This window comes from Thalia democratica, chromosome 5 (genome assembly GCF_965202585.1).
Source record: "Thalia democratica chromosome 5, ktThaDemo2.hap1.1, whole genome shotgun sequence".
Lineage (NCBI taxonomy): Eukaryota > Metazoa > Chordata > Thaliacea > Salpida > Salpidae > Thalia > Thalia democratica.
In genome coordinates, this window is record NC_139169.1 from 74,395,876 (window position 1) to 74,410,848 (window position 14,973).

The 14,973-nt window shown below is 24.9% G+C and overlaps 1 protein-coding gene across 1 annotated transcript in view; it reads right to left on the reverse strand.

Moving 5' to 3' along the window:
* Window positions 1-10,733: 10,733 nt before the first annotated feature.
* The window catches only part of LOC145836887 (lysosomal cholesterol signaling protein-like), a 32,336-nt gene continuing 28,096 nt past the window's right edge, over window positions 10,734-14,973 (reverse strand). Inside the window, exon 20 of the mRNA XM_082944660.1 lies at window positions 10,734-10,868. Coding sequence (XP_082800786.1) covers window positions 10,734-10,868 — 135 coding nt within the window. The remainder of the gene's footprint in view (window positions 10,869-14,973) is intronic.

Sequence of the window (14,973 nt, forward strand, 5' to 3'; positions counted from 1 at the left end):
TACTAAGTGTATTTATTTGTTTAATTAATTAAAACAACATGTTTGTGTAAAACCACAAAATTCTAAAAAATGTTTTGAATAAACACTTTCTAATTTTTAAATAAAGTACTGTAAATATTTACTGTTAACAAACTCACGTGAAAATTACTTAATTTAGCTTTGAAAAGCTTTAAAGAGCTCATTATCTGATACAAGTCAATAAACTTTCAAGGTTTAACAAACCATGTAGAAAGTTGATAAATTCTTGTAATAATGTATGTTTTGTATAAGAAACATGAAAAAAAACAACAGCATAACTTTTAGATTTCTGCATAAGACAATAATCAACTTGTATTGTAGTTTAAAATACTTTTTTTTCGAAGAGTAACAAATGTAATTTTTTTATTTAAAAAAATTATAGCTCTGTAAAAAAAAATGAAGCGCTAATTTAGTTTTTGATAAAATAAAACCAACCATTGTTGAAATTTATTATGTTTTGTAGTATTATTTTAATCGTTACAATTTATACGATAACACAAGCATAAGTGCCTTTTCAATAATACTTTTCTTTGTCAAAAAATACTCAGTTTATTGTAAAGCGAACATCTACTCGTTGTTACGTCATAATTGTGGTTTTATTTGTATCGCAACAGGTACATATTAAAATGTTTGCTTTTTACATTCCACATTTTTCTAACAAAACGATGTTGGTTTTGTAACTTTAGTGTATGTTTTATAACCTTTGTTTGATTAGAGTGTACTTTAAGTGTTTTTTAAATAAGCAATAATGCGCAACTAGAGTGTTTTGCTAAGTATTATTTTTGTAGAGCTTAGATACTGAAGAATGATATTAAGAAGTTTTAAATTTTGTCGTAATGGAAAAGTAGAAAGTAAGTATTATTTTAAGTTACATTACAACTTCAGGTTACAAAAGATGTTACTCTTCGAAAAACACTAACATAAAATTACATTTTTTTATAAACTATACATAGACTGTATGTTAAATGGCAAGCGGCAAAAAAGTTTTAACTATAAAAATGACTATAAACTATAAAAATGACTATAAAATTAAACTAAGGGTTTTAGTTTGTTAAATAAAGGCGGATTAATTTTTTTCTTTACAGTTTTTTTTACGCCCTTTTTTTAAAATTTCAGGGGTTTCAAAGGGCATTATTAGTTAAGAGTCTTAACTGTTAATGCCCTTTGAAACCCTTGAAATTTAAAAAAAAGGGCGTAAAAAAACCTTAAGACTGTGGGTCGAAAACCTAAACCAAAAATATTTTTTCTTTCTTAGAATAGACAACTTAGTAAGAAGCTAAAAAATATCTTAATTTTTCATTTTAGGCCCAGAATTTTTTCATAAGGTTTTTTCAGCAATATTTTGACGAATATTTAGAGTTTATCAACAAAAGTTCAAAGAGTCAAAGTTATTACTTTTCTAAGGACTAATCTTCTTTTACGATCGACACTATTAAACGCTTAATAAAAAAAAAGTAAAGAAGTAAGACATAAATAAATAATCCAGGTACTTTTGTGTGGTTTTCGTAAGTATTTCTACGACAAATAATTTGATGAATTTTTAGTAATTTCTGAGCGGACAAATAGCAAAAACTCGTTGCTTTTTAACTTACATAATTTATGAAATACTTGTAGCAAAAGCAAAACAAAAACAGTTTTGAAAGCAAAAAATCCAATTCTGTCTTATTTTGTATAACACCTAGTTTTATTTCTGTTGACTGTTTAATTTTTTTATACTTAATTGCCGCTTGATTCCCATTTTAGTCCACTGTGGTTAAGTCCGATTTTAAAGCAAAAGTGTTTCCCCTAATATTTGCTGAATCGTCAATTAAAAATATTTTTTTTAATGTTTTTAATACTTATACCCTTAACCCTAACCCACCTTACCCCTAAAACTAATTAAAACACAAAATGTTTATAATTTTTTATGCTGACTCAGCAAATATTGGAGGATTTCCGTCACATCAACAAAAGGACACCTGTGGTTTACTAGGATCACGACAAATTTTTGAAGAATAAAACTAAAAAAGACTTGAAATTAACAATTAGGATTAAGATGAAACTTCAATATTTTATTGTTAACAACAAAAAAATATATATATACTATAGAACAAAAGTAGTTTTCTTACGGGTTTCTTTTGACAGTTGATTTATATTTTTATAGTAATGTATCATATCACTTGGACCATCAGACCACAAGTGCTCGCTGAGATCCAAATGGTATGATCAAAATTTTTTGGTAACTTGAGCTAGTTTCAAGGCGAAAGTCCATGCTTTGGGAATTGATCACTTAACGTATATTAGAGTAATCGTATAAAAAAAATAAACATAAGAAATAAATCAGTCTACTCACAAGCAAAATAAAAAGGTTATTTATAAACAGTTTTAAAATAAAGTAACTTAATTTTCATCTACTTAACTAGCTTTTTTATTTAAAAAGGACCAAAAAAAAAGAAACAATAGAATTCGCATTTAGTTATAAATTATCAAAAATTTATTAACTTTACAAAAAGTTAGATAATTTTATAGATATTAAAACTGAAAAGACTTGTTTTCAACACTGTATTATCTTATTAAAATCCTTTTAGCAGTAAATTTTTTTAAATAAAGTTGTCCAATAAACATTCTAAAATGTAATAAGACACAAGTTTTAACAGATTGAAGTTAGTGATCAAAAAAAATAAATAAGTCCTATCAAAGATAAAAACCAGCTAAAATACTATTTAAGAGATTTCAAGCTTGTCATTTACAAAAATAAATACAAACTGAATGATAAAAATAAAGAATAAAAACGTTCAAGGATGTTTACTGTTAGAATTGAACAAGATAAAAGATCAACTAAATTAAAAATAATGCGAAATTAGAAACCAGGGTTTAAAATATGCGAATATCTTAATTATTTTTGACGTTTGTAAAACTAAACCTTCAGATTTTTTATTACATGCTTACCCATAACTTAATATTGGTAAAAAAAAGAAAGCCACAAGATTGATTTTGTAATTTTTATTAAAACACATATAGATACATAAAAATAAGTAAACTAAATAATGAGAAAACATAAACAAGTTATAACAGTTTTAATTTACCTCCAATTTTTTGGAAAATTTTAAAGATATTAAATTAAAAGAACATTTAGCACAAACTAAAAAAAATTAACACCTATTTTAATAAATAACTTTATACAACTTTTAAACAAAAAGTTAAATAGGTTTTATTGTTTATAGTCAAGTATTAAAGTGTTTTAAGTTTAATTCATGTAATAAAGTATTTATAAAAAAAATATGTACAGGTATAATTATAACATATTAATAGCTTATTACTTTCGAGAAAAACAATTACTAAGTTTTGCCGCAGAGCGGGTTTTCAAACTGTAGATCTCACCAAACAGAATAATATATCAGTTCCTAAACATATTAACCATAAAGCTAAAATTTTTAAGTCATTTAAATGCCAAAACTTTTTGACTTGATAAGTATTTTCCATAGTATAATTAGCTCACACAAAACTTTAAACTAAGTATTTTAAATATTACTTTAGTTTTATTTGCAGATTAAAACTTAGATTTTGACAAAACGTAAAAATACGAAGTTAATGAAAAAACTTATTACTTTGCCGTAAACTTCTTAATTTATATGCAATATTAAATTGCTTTACAGCTTTAGATAATTGATAAAACGTTTTAAAAGTTTTAAATTAAACTTTACATTGTACTTTTAGCCTTGACTATTTTAATCTAACACAAAAAGCACCATATTGAATTAGAAAGTAAAACTTATAAGGTTTATGAAATCACTTTTTTTCATATAGTCTTTAGTTTTTGATATAAAAGGTAGATTTTTTAAACTTCTTTCTTAAGCTATACTTTCCTTTGTTTGAAAACCTTTAAAATAAAAGTTAATAAATTGAATATTTGCATTTTTGGACGTTTAAACTTTAAATGCTAGTTTTTTATATAGAAAAAAGTTTTTTAAACAAAAGTTGCATGAGTTGTTAAGTTGTAAATTTCAGATTTCCATTAGAAAGCAGAAATAATTTTTTTCAAACAAAACCTTTTGAAACTTTAGATGTAAATTTTTGTGTACTAATTTTTTGCTTTTTTCTTTAAGGACATTATGTTTTAAAACTTTATGAAAGCAGTTTAAGTAGTTAAAAAAAACTTAGTTAATGTAAAAATATATTCAAAATTAATCAAAAAAGTACTTAAATATTCAAAAACTTAATCTAGAACGGTTTTTCAAACTAGTTTATATTCATACTTGAATGAAAAAAATTGTTTGTTGTATTTTTTTTTTCTCGTGTAAACTTAGAAGTCTACAAAAAGTTTGATGTTTTAATTAGTTTTAAGTAGTTTCAAAACATTAAAATTACGTGTATGATTTATTTTTTAAATTATAAACCCGAGCAGTGGTATATACGAATTTAATTTATTTATAATTGGAAAGTTTTTGTAAACCGAACTGAGTAAACTGTTTTTGTACAATAAAATTTACAAATTTGTAAAATGAATTTTATACCAATTTATTTAAAAAACATTTCGAATCCATGATTTTTCTGATGCTCTATTAAACAAATTTCATAAAAAAAAAAGCTAAGTAATAATTCTCACTACTAACTGACAAATTTTAAGTTGTTAATATTTTTAACAAACGTATACTTTTTATAAAGTTTTTCTTTTTATTTATATTTTTTTATATATTAAAATTACTTTAGTTTAAAGAAAATCATTTAAAAATTGTATACAAATATTTATGCTTACAAAACTATTCGACTCATAGTTTTCAGGATTCAAACATTAAAATTTAAAAGTGAAGTTTTCAATATTTTTTACAATAATAGTTTTACACAACGTTTCTAAAAGTCAAAGTTCTTGTGTTCTAAACAGAAGTCATTTGTTTTACAAAAAACAATACCGCATTTATGAACCATTTTGCAGTTTGCAACCGATAGAAAATTTCATTGATTAGAAAGAAACATTTTAGATAAAAAAATTGCAAAGCTTCGTTGCGATATCAAAAATGTTTGCCCCAAAAAAATCTACAAAGTAGAAAAATTGTTTTTATATAGGCACCAGGGGCGTCGCGTGCGGTGTTGCACAGCCGCAATTGCACCACCTTAAATTTTGTAAGAGAAAATTAAGTATCTATAATGTTTTTGTTATTTTTTAGAACAAAGTCTCTTACAAAACTCCAACTTAGAAAACGGCCATTTTGCTCACTACACTGCCACAAGCTCTTAGCTGACTGCCGCAAATGAACTCAAAAAAGAAAAATTTCTTCAAAAATTACCGCAAAATCAACATCTTGCGGTAAGTAAGCTAAGTTGAAAATTCCTTAAAACAGTGCAGGTTTAAGTATTATTTAAGAAGCTGTTCTATACAAAAAATGGAAACAAAGCTAAGCAGAGCAGCGGAGACTCGAGCAGAAACATCTCAAGCAGAAGCAACTCGAGAAGAGGCAACTCGAGCAGGGACAACTCAGGTAGGGGCAACTCGAAAAGAAGCAATTCGAGAAGAGACAATTCGAGCAGAAGCAACTCGAGCAGAAACAATTCGAGTAGAGGCAACTCGAGAAGAGGCAATTCGAGCACAGGTAACTCGAGCACGGACAACTCAAGTAGGGGCAACTCGAGCTAAATCAATTCGAGCAGAAGCAACTCGAGCATGGACAACTCAAGTAGGGGCAAATCGATCACCGGCAACTCGCTTTTTTTTTCTGCACCACCTAAGAAAATACCACGCGACGCCACTGATAGGCACCCCCCTGATTATACGTTTTGTGAGCTATACTTTATGTTTGAATATAAATCTAACTTCACATTTTCAATTAGACACGTCAAATTCTGGTTTTTATCTTCTAAGAATGTTACTGTTCATTCCAGCCAGATTTTCGACAATTTTAGAAATTCATTTATAACTAAAACATGAGAAAATTATATGTGTCGTAACTTTTGTTGTAAAACCTAAAACTAGACGTTTAAACTTTAAGAACGAACATAACATGAAAAAGATATGGTTCATAAAAGATATACTGTTAATTAAAGATAAATCAATGCTTTTTTAGACAGAGAGCAACAATTGTCGAAATAGCGGTGTTCTACTTACTAGTTGGAACAGCATCAGTGGTTGGAAATTTTATTGTGCTTGTTGTGGTGAACAAGTCAAAACAGTTACGTCATAATCAGTATGTTTACAAGTGTTCCATAGCAGTTTCTGATATTTTTTGGGCTTTTTCTATAAGTGCTTATTTTGTATGCTTCTGCTTAAAAATGTTGAAACTAGATACGCATCACAAGTTAGTAAGATGGTGCTATCACAGTGACTTGAAAATATCGAAACATAAAAATATTGTAATAATTTATAAATACGAAACGTTACGGGTTAAATTTTACCCAGAGTTTTATGCTGACAGATCTGACTTGTGTCTTCAAACATTACAGTTCGCACTACAATTTGTTGCACCAACAACACTTTTCGTCTCGTTCATATCTTTGGCGTTTGCTTCAATTGACAGGTTTGTAGCATTGACTTTTCCGTTCAAGTACAAAAAGATAAACAGCACTAAGATAGCAAAAGATGCATCTGCTTTTATTTGGATATTAAGTGCTACATTTCAAATTTTAACAGTTCTTTTATGTGGGAAATAAATGACACACCATCTGTGTTGTTCCAACCTACATATTATGTCTACCATGTTGTTAGTCCTAAATATGCATTTATTTGAATCAGAATATTAACGCGGCCGTTTTGTTTATTTTGTTTAGCTTATTGTGGCTTTTGACTTTAGGTTGTATAAAAGTTATAAGAATTCTTTATCGCTAAACCGAAAAGGCAAAAGTAGTTTAAAAAAAAAAATGTCTTTTGTTCTTGTTTTTATGGTTGTCGCATTTACATTTAGTTTGTTTTCAACAATTTTTAAAATGTTTCTTTATACTTACATAATAACATTTACAGAGATGAACACTTTTTAAAACATAAATCGTTATTAATATCTGTTGCATTTTTAACACCTAATTCAGTGTGGAATGTTCGATTTATAACATTTTAAACAAAAACTTTCGATCAGCTTACAAAAAGTTATGTTTCAAAATTAAATACCCTTTTAGTTGCAAATACATCATTAAACTAGATGGTTATATTCTAAACTTTAAGAAATTTAAATCTTTTATTTTAAAAAGCAATAGGCCTTATTAAATTGAATAAACTTTAAACCATACCTTTATTTGTAAGGTTTAAAGTTTTTCCTTACTGCATTTGAGTTGTGTTGTTTGTACATTATTTTTTTATAATTTGTTTTTCTTACATTAGCTTCTTCTTTTCTTAATTATTAAAATAAAATTTTTTTGTAACGTTTTGCTTTTTATTCACTCCAACATTTTAAAATTAGAACAATCTTGCTTTTAGGTTAGTTATATAGATATCGATAGCCTCCTAAAAGTTTATACATAGTTTTACAACTTTTACAATTGTACATGATAATATTGATTTTTAAGTAAAGTTAATTTTTCATTTGTATAAATGTTATTTATACTTCTTTGGAAATAAAAAAAAAAATTAAAATAAGCTATACTTGGTGTGTTAATTTTTTTCTTATTCTTATTAAAATATTGTCAATTACAACATTTTCTAAATACTAATAAAATAATTTTAATAAAAGAATCACCTACTGAAAAAAATAAACGTAAAATGTTTGAACTACTCTATATATCTAGAATCTTTTACTGTTATCTGTTTCAACTTGAGTATATTTTGATATAAAAATGTCACTTAATCAGTTTTGCGTTGACTGAGTCAAATATTCTAGTGTAGTATACAAAGTTTTTAAAATACTTATAAACCTATTTTTATTTCTACGAACTAAAATTTTAAAAAGGTGATTGAAAACTTATAAAAAACAATAACATAACTTAGACATTTACAATATTAAAGTACAAAATGAGATTTTAAAAAATAACACTAATAATTAATTAATCAAAAGTAAATTCTTACGCCGTAATATTATTGTTTTTAAATATCTTAAAATAAACTAAGATACTTTTACAATCAACATTTTTCTACAATTCTGAAAGAAAGTTTTTTAAAGTTATAAAATAATAAGCTGAATGCTTCTAATTGTCTTTAATACGTGTTTATTTTTAATTTACTTCTACATAATCAATTTTTTTTTCAAAGATTTCACATTGAAACCAATTTTTCAATATTTTTCTAATTCCTCGTACACAAATGAGTTTTTAATATACCACTATTGTTAATATACTAAAATAGATATTTTCAGTTAATGTTTTTATTTTATACATGTAAACAAATAGTAACAGATTTAATCTCGCCTTGTATAAGGTTTTAAGTTGTACAAATAGTTTTCTTTTTTCCAGGCAAGTTTAACGAAAAAACTGTTATAATGTAAATCAAGCATTTGTTTTTTTAAAATTTAGAATTATTTAGAAGCACAAGTTAATGATATCTGCCTATTTGCAGCATTTAACATTACATTAAAATTAAGTTTAACATTTAAATTGTAAATAAATAGTTTAACATATAAGTTGTAAATAAATAGTTTAACATTTAAATTGTAAAAAATCCACAAGTTTGCTACCAAATCACGTTTCTCGGTATTAAATATTCTAACATTTAGCTTCATGTTTTATTAACTTATTGAAATAGAATAAAAATATTTTTTGTTGTTTCTATTTTATAGTTTATTTATTACACTTTGTAATTTATTTTATGTATTACAAACCGTATAACGACGTTTTAAAATATTCAAAATGATATTTTTTAAGTTTTACAAACTATTTGATTTTTTTTAATATATCGTGAAAAATTGTTTCTTTTTTTAAACAAGAGCTTTTTGTAGATGTTTGTCACAGAAATAACCTGTTGTAGTTTTTAATAAATAAGTTTTATTTTTTAAAATATAAATTTTAAGTCAGAATCAAGGTCTAGCTGTTCATTCTAATGCTGAAAGTGTGCATTAAAAATTATGTCTTCTGTATGTAAAAGTAACTTTTGCTGTATTTGTTTTGTAAATTTCGTTTAAACAAGTAAAAAATTGATTGTTTGCATTTCTTTTAATTTCGTCATATTAACATGATGGTTTGTTTTACTATTGAAGAAAAAAATCTTAGAAAGAAGTTTTTTTATTGGAGTATCATTGCTCATAATTTAAATTGTTACCAATGGTTTTAATATTTCTTCTCTATCAAAGTTTAAAAATTATTATTTTGAGTTGTAACATTTGTGCTCAAGCATGCAAGTCAAAAAATAAAGTAACTTAAACTTTATTTACATTAAGATCTTTCTGTTAAAAGTTGTATGCTAACATATTAATTTTTTGAAACTTTTTTTTTATTATAATTTTTTACTCTAAAGTATAACAATTTTCATTTAGTACAACTTGTGTTATATGATACACTTTAAAAACTTGATAGATTACATTCAAAATGATACTTACCCATACCTATCATATAAACCATCGGCAAAAGTCATCAGAGTCAAAGCAAGGGCTTTCATAAGCCGTGAGAGAAGCTCATGTTAATATAAAGTTTTGACATATTACTTAAATTACAACACAAGTATAGTAATACTACAAATGTCAAAATAATAATCAAATACTTTTGTGTTGTAGCAGCTAATAAATTTTTAGTAGAAGTTAAATTTACAGTGTTGATAAGGAAAACTTTTTCCACTAAAACCAGCGAATAAAACTATAACTATTTTAGAGTAATTTTTAAAATCTTATAAAATTATGATTTATAAAACATGTATATGTTATGAATACTGTTCGGAAAGGACATTATTGTTCCAAGGCTAACTAGATTAACAACAAAAATTCTTTTTAAACTTCTTAAGAAAGTTAGACTAGTTTTTAAAGTTATAAATCTGTAAAAGAACTTATTATCAAAATAATAGAACTTTTTGAAAATGCATATGATAAAACTTATTAAATATATGTCTTATGAAACTAAACTAAAATATATGTTTTGGATTTGAACGGAATGTACTAAAATATACTTTTTTTTTCTGCAAATAAAAACATTTAAATTTTTATTTGCTTTTTTATTATTGAATAATTAATTGTACTATTACTTTAAAAATTTAATTTAAAAAGTTTTTTTAGGATAAGATAGGTCTAAAACTTTGCACTTTTAATGCTAATTCTATTAGAGAATTATTGATAGTAAATTCAGATATAAAATGATGACCAAGTATTTCAAACAAACCATTTGTTTCAAACAAGTGAAAACTTATGTGAAATGAATATTTGTTTAAAACTCTACTACATAGTTTATTGAATGCCAAAAAATAAAGATGTTCAAAATGTTTGGTCCTAGGGCCTGCTACACGAAGAACGTTTTTTATCCTTAATATCTAAATACATTGTTTATTAAACGACAAAAAAGCGCTCAAATTATTTGGTCCTAGGACCTGGTGCACGAAAAAACCTTTCGGTTATCGAGTCGCATACCGCTTAAATACCTTTTAACGTTTTGTCCAGGACATAATAATTTATAAATGCATGTGTATTTTCCATGATTACAACAAATTTGTAAAGTTTATTAAATTATTTATATTTATAAAGTTAATTATTAATTAATTTTTTGTGGACAAACGGATGTCAAAATGTACCTCAAAACTATGACTTTTACAAAATTACAAATTGTCTAACATCACACTGTTGAGAACAAATGCATAATCGGACTTGTATTTTATCACCAAACTCCACTTTTCTCTATTAAGTCTATTAATTTTGTCCCCACAAATTTGCAGCAGTTGATCGATAAGATCCGACATCCAACAGTTCCAGCGCAATCTTAAATCTATCATGTCGAGGAAGTTGTTCTTCTTCCTTCTTGGGAGTGCGAATTGCAAGGGAGGTCTTTATGATCAAATTTTCAGATTTTTTTATCATACGTTCAATCCTCTTTAACTTTTTTCATCTAATTTCAGAGACATTGGCAAGGTTTTGAAAGGTTGGATCCGGTCGAGTTGTTCGTACAGATTTCTCATATGATTAGTATATGTTTTTGAGCTCAGCCGAAATTAGTGGGTTGTTAGAGTTGCTCATGAGTCATGATTAGGACTCCTGACAACTGAAAAGTTTTATTTGATTAAACATGGCATAAAACTTATCTAAGAACATTTCTTAGTACTATTAAAAGAAAAATTCAAGTTTAATTCAAGTGTAAATTAACAAGTCTTTAAATGTCTTATGTTTCTTTGTTGTTAAAAATTGACTTAACCTACTTTAACACGAAGCTAAAAAAGACATAGAATAACAGTTTTGTATAAATAAAAAATATTTTAAATTTTGTCTTAAAAAAACAAGAATACTGTTTAGTATCAAATATCTATTAAGTTATTATAAATAAACTTAAAATTATTCAAAATGATAAACTGGCTGTTTGTAATCAACATAAGTATATTTTTTCTTTTGTGTTCAAACTATGGCATGCTACTCAAACTTTTTCTTAAATTTTATGTTGGTAAAAGTTGAAAAATTTAAAAAAATAGCCACAATTAGTTTTTAATTTATCAAAAATATCGAGAATTCTGTCTATACTTTTTTGGATGGTCAAGATTTTGTAGCAGTGTATATCAGATTTGACTAAACTTTGATGAGTACATAAAAATATTATTTTGAAAATTTTCATGAGTTTAAAATTATTTTTCAAAAGCCAGTTTAGCTAAAAGTAATACTTTTTTTATTTGTTGATTATAATGAAATATAACATCTGCATCATCTTAAGCAAAGTACACTTTATAAATAAAACTTCAACAAACTTTTTAAAACTTTCACCTTTATTAAAAATTTCTAATAACAGTAAAATACTTAAAAATATGAACATGAAATATAGATTTAATACTAATAAACGAAGGAAAAACCTAACATAAGGTTTACATTAATCAACTTGAAAGTGTTTAAAACTCAATTTTGTTTTTTCTAAATCCATTAAGAAAAAATAAGCCTAGTTATACTATGTCATCACAGCTGTTTGATATTAAATGACTATCAGATTTGAAGTAACAGTTTTAAAGACTTTTTCTACAAGTTTGTTTTGTCTGTAGTTTATTATATAAGCATTATTAAAAAAGCTTAAATCAAACTGTTCTAATAAAGAAGATGTACTCTTTGTTTTATAGTAAACCAGGCAAACTGCAAGTCAAATGCGTCCAACGATGAACGTTTTAACTAAAGGCATACTCTTTTAAACGAAAAAAAAAAACAAAACTTCTTTCATTAAAACCTTACAACTAGACTCTTATTCTTTTACTTAGATATTATTTGTATTTTATTCTTGCTTACTTTGTCACATTTTTTGCTAGAAATACAACATAGAAATATTTTATAGATAACTACAACTATACCAAAATGACTATAGCCCTCGATTAATTTTGAAAGGAAAATTGGCAAGCTACCCATAAAAGGCTGTCAACCCATGTTAAAAAAAGAAGTAATTTTGTACTTTATAAAAGTAATAAAATCACCAGACAACGATTAAATAGTTAATTCAAAAAAAATCTACTACGCTTTAAGCAATGTTGACGTTTTTTATATTTTGCGTTTAAACTACTTTCAACTAGTTTCATTTCAATCTACCCAACCATAATTAAGTATTTAATAGAGATAAGGTTAGACACAATACAGATGAGTAACAAAATAAAAGCAGTTAACTTTAATGCATACCCTAGTTGTATTTATAAGATGGTAAATTGTATATTAAATAGAGGTATTAGTAGAAGTGTATTTAAAATACAATTGAGTTATTTTTTCTAGTGGTTTAAAACTTTAAAAATAAAAGTGTAGTAATTCTTCCAGGCTTTATTAGTTAATACAGCTAAAAAATAACAGTGTAGTATTAATTTGAATACTTCAATTGATTTAGTAAACCTCACTTTTAACTTATTTTTATAGTACTGAAAATTGCTATTTTTTGCTCTTGACATAGAAACTTTAAAGTTTTATAAATTACTTAAACTTACAATATTGTTGAAAGTTTTACAAACAAAATAGACATATTTTTCTGCCGAAAAAATTACGTTTTTGTAGCAGTATTTAAACTTTTACAATCTTTGCAGTTAAAAAAAGTTTGAAACTAATTATAAAAATATAAATACATGAGCTGTTTTTCTGATAAAAAATGACTAATTACTAAGTCACCACTAGTTTATATTAATAAAAATACAATAGACTCTATCAAAGTTATTGAAAAGTAGACATTTACAATACAACTTTAGAATATATAATTGGTTTGTGATACAATTTTGGCTTGTTAGCTTCATTTAAATATTTTGCGAATGTCTAAAAGGAGTTATACATATGGTTAGTAATTTTTTTTTCTGAAAAATATTCTATCATACAATCGTTGACTTTTGTTAAAAAAAAATATTTAAGTGATATTTAAATTTGTTGCCATGTAGAAAAAAAAGATAACAAAATAACAAAGTGAATTTTTAGGTAGTTTTATATTAATAATAAAGTATAACAAAAACTATTATTTAAAGTTTGATTAATTGTGAATTAGTTCAACGAAAAGTATTTACATAAGTTAATTCAAAAAAATACAGAGCACCGCAAAAAAAAAAAAAAGAAATAAGAAAAAATTTGACATGCAATAAAGAAAGACTGGCAGTGTAAATATAAAAAAAACATACCGCAATCTAAAATAAATCTATAAAATAAAATAAAAATATACAACACCAATACATAACATCTTAAAACTGATTAAATTTTGCAAAATTTTTTGTTCTTTATATTTATTTTATCACTAATAATGTTTTGATCGTTTTTAAGCGTAGATAACAACAAACAAACTGATTTTAAAACTTTTCAGGCAAGAATTTTACACCCAACAAAGCTTGATCAAAAAAATTATAAAATCAATAATGAAAACTCAATACATTCTATAGAGTTAGGTTATCTAAAAAAATATAAGTAATTTATACTTAAATTGATATTCCTAAACAAATATATTTTTTGTAATAAGTACAATTAAAACTTTCTGTGCTTTTCAGTAAAGTAATTTAGCATTCTAAAGCATAAAATAAGATAAGTTGATCACATTTTGGTACTTTATGCATCTGAAGAGTCCGCTATCTTTATCAAATTTTCAGCACAATTTTTCACCAAGTTTCCATTTGATTTTTCACTGTTGAAATTAAAAATTTACATAAAATTTAACACTACATTTCAATACATAAAAAATATTTACTAGTTTGAAAAAAGACGCTAAAAAGGCTATTTTATTATAACATTTATAGTAATATTTACAAAAAGAATAACTTCATAATACTGTTTATTATCTTGTTCTCAGAAAGACTCTACTGAAAAATGTACCAAAATTTAGTTTTTTAATAAATGGAAAGTTTTTTTCGTAAAAAAATGTTAAAACAAACTTCTAATTATAAGCTATTGGCAAAACATTTCAATGCATATCATTTTAGGACTTCTGTAAAAATAACTTTTAATGAGCTGCTGCATATTATGATCACAAAATTGAAACTATGCTATAGTTTAGCATAAACAAATATTTTATTTTTACTTAACATTAAAAAATTAAATAAACTTAAATTTAAAAAAAATCGTTAAACTAAAATTTTAACCTAGGCCAAGAAAATAGTTATGCCATTATAAAAGAATAAAAAATGAAAGTATTTAAATAGTCAAAGTCCCAAAGAAATATATAAAAAGGAACTTTTTTTTGTTTTATAAAATAATTAGACATTTTTTTTTAAACTTTTGAAGTTTATTAATAACAGACAACAAAGTAAGACCTATGATTTTAAAATAAATTAAAAAAATTCAAAGAAACAAATATAAAAAAAAAAACAAAACAAATCAAGCAAGTGTAAGGCATTAAAAGCTCATGTAAAGCAAATAGATTAACAATTTGACTAAATACAAATAAGGCTAAAAATATATCTACCAGTGCAAATTTATATTTTTACAGTGATTTTCTATAATAAATTTAAAAACAAAGTAT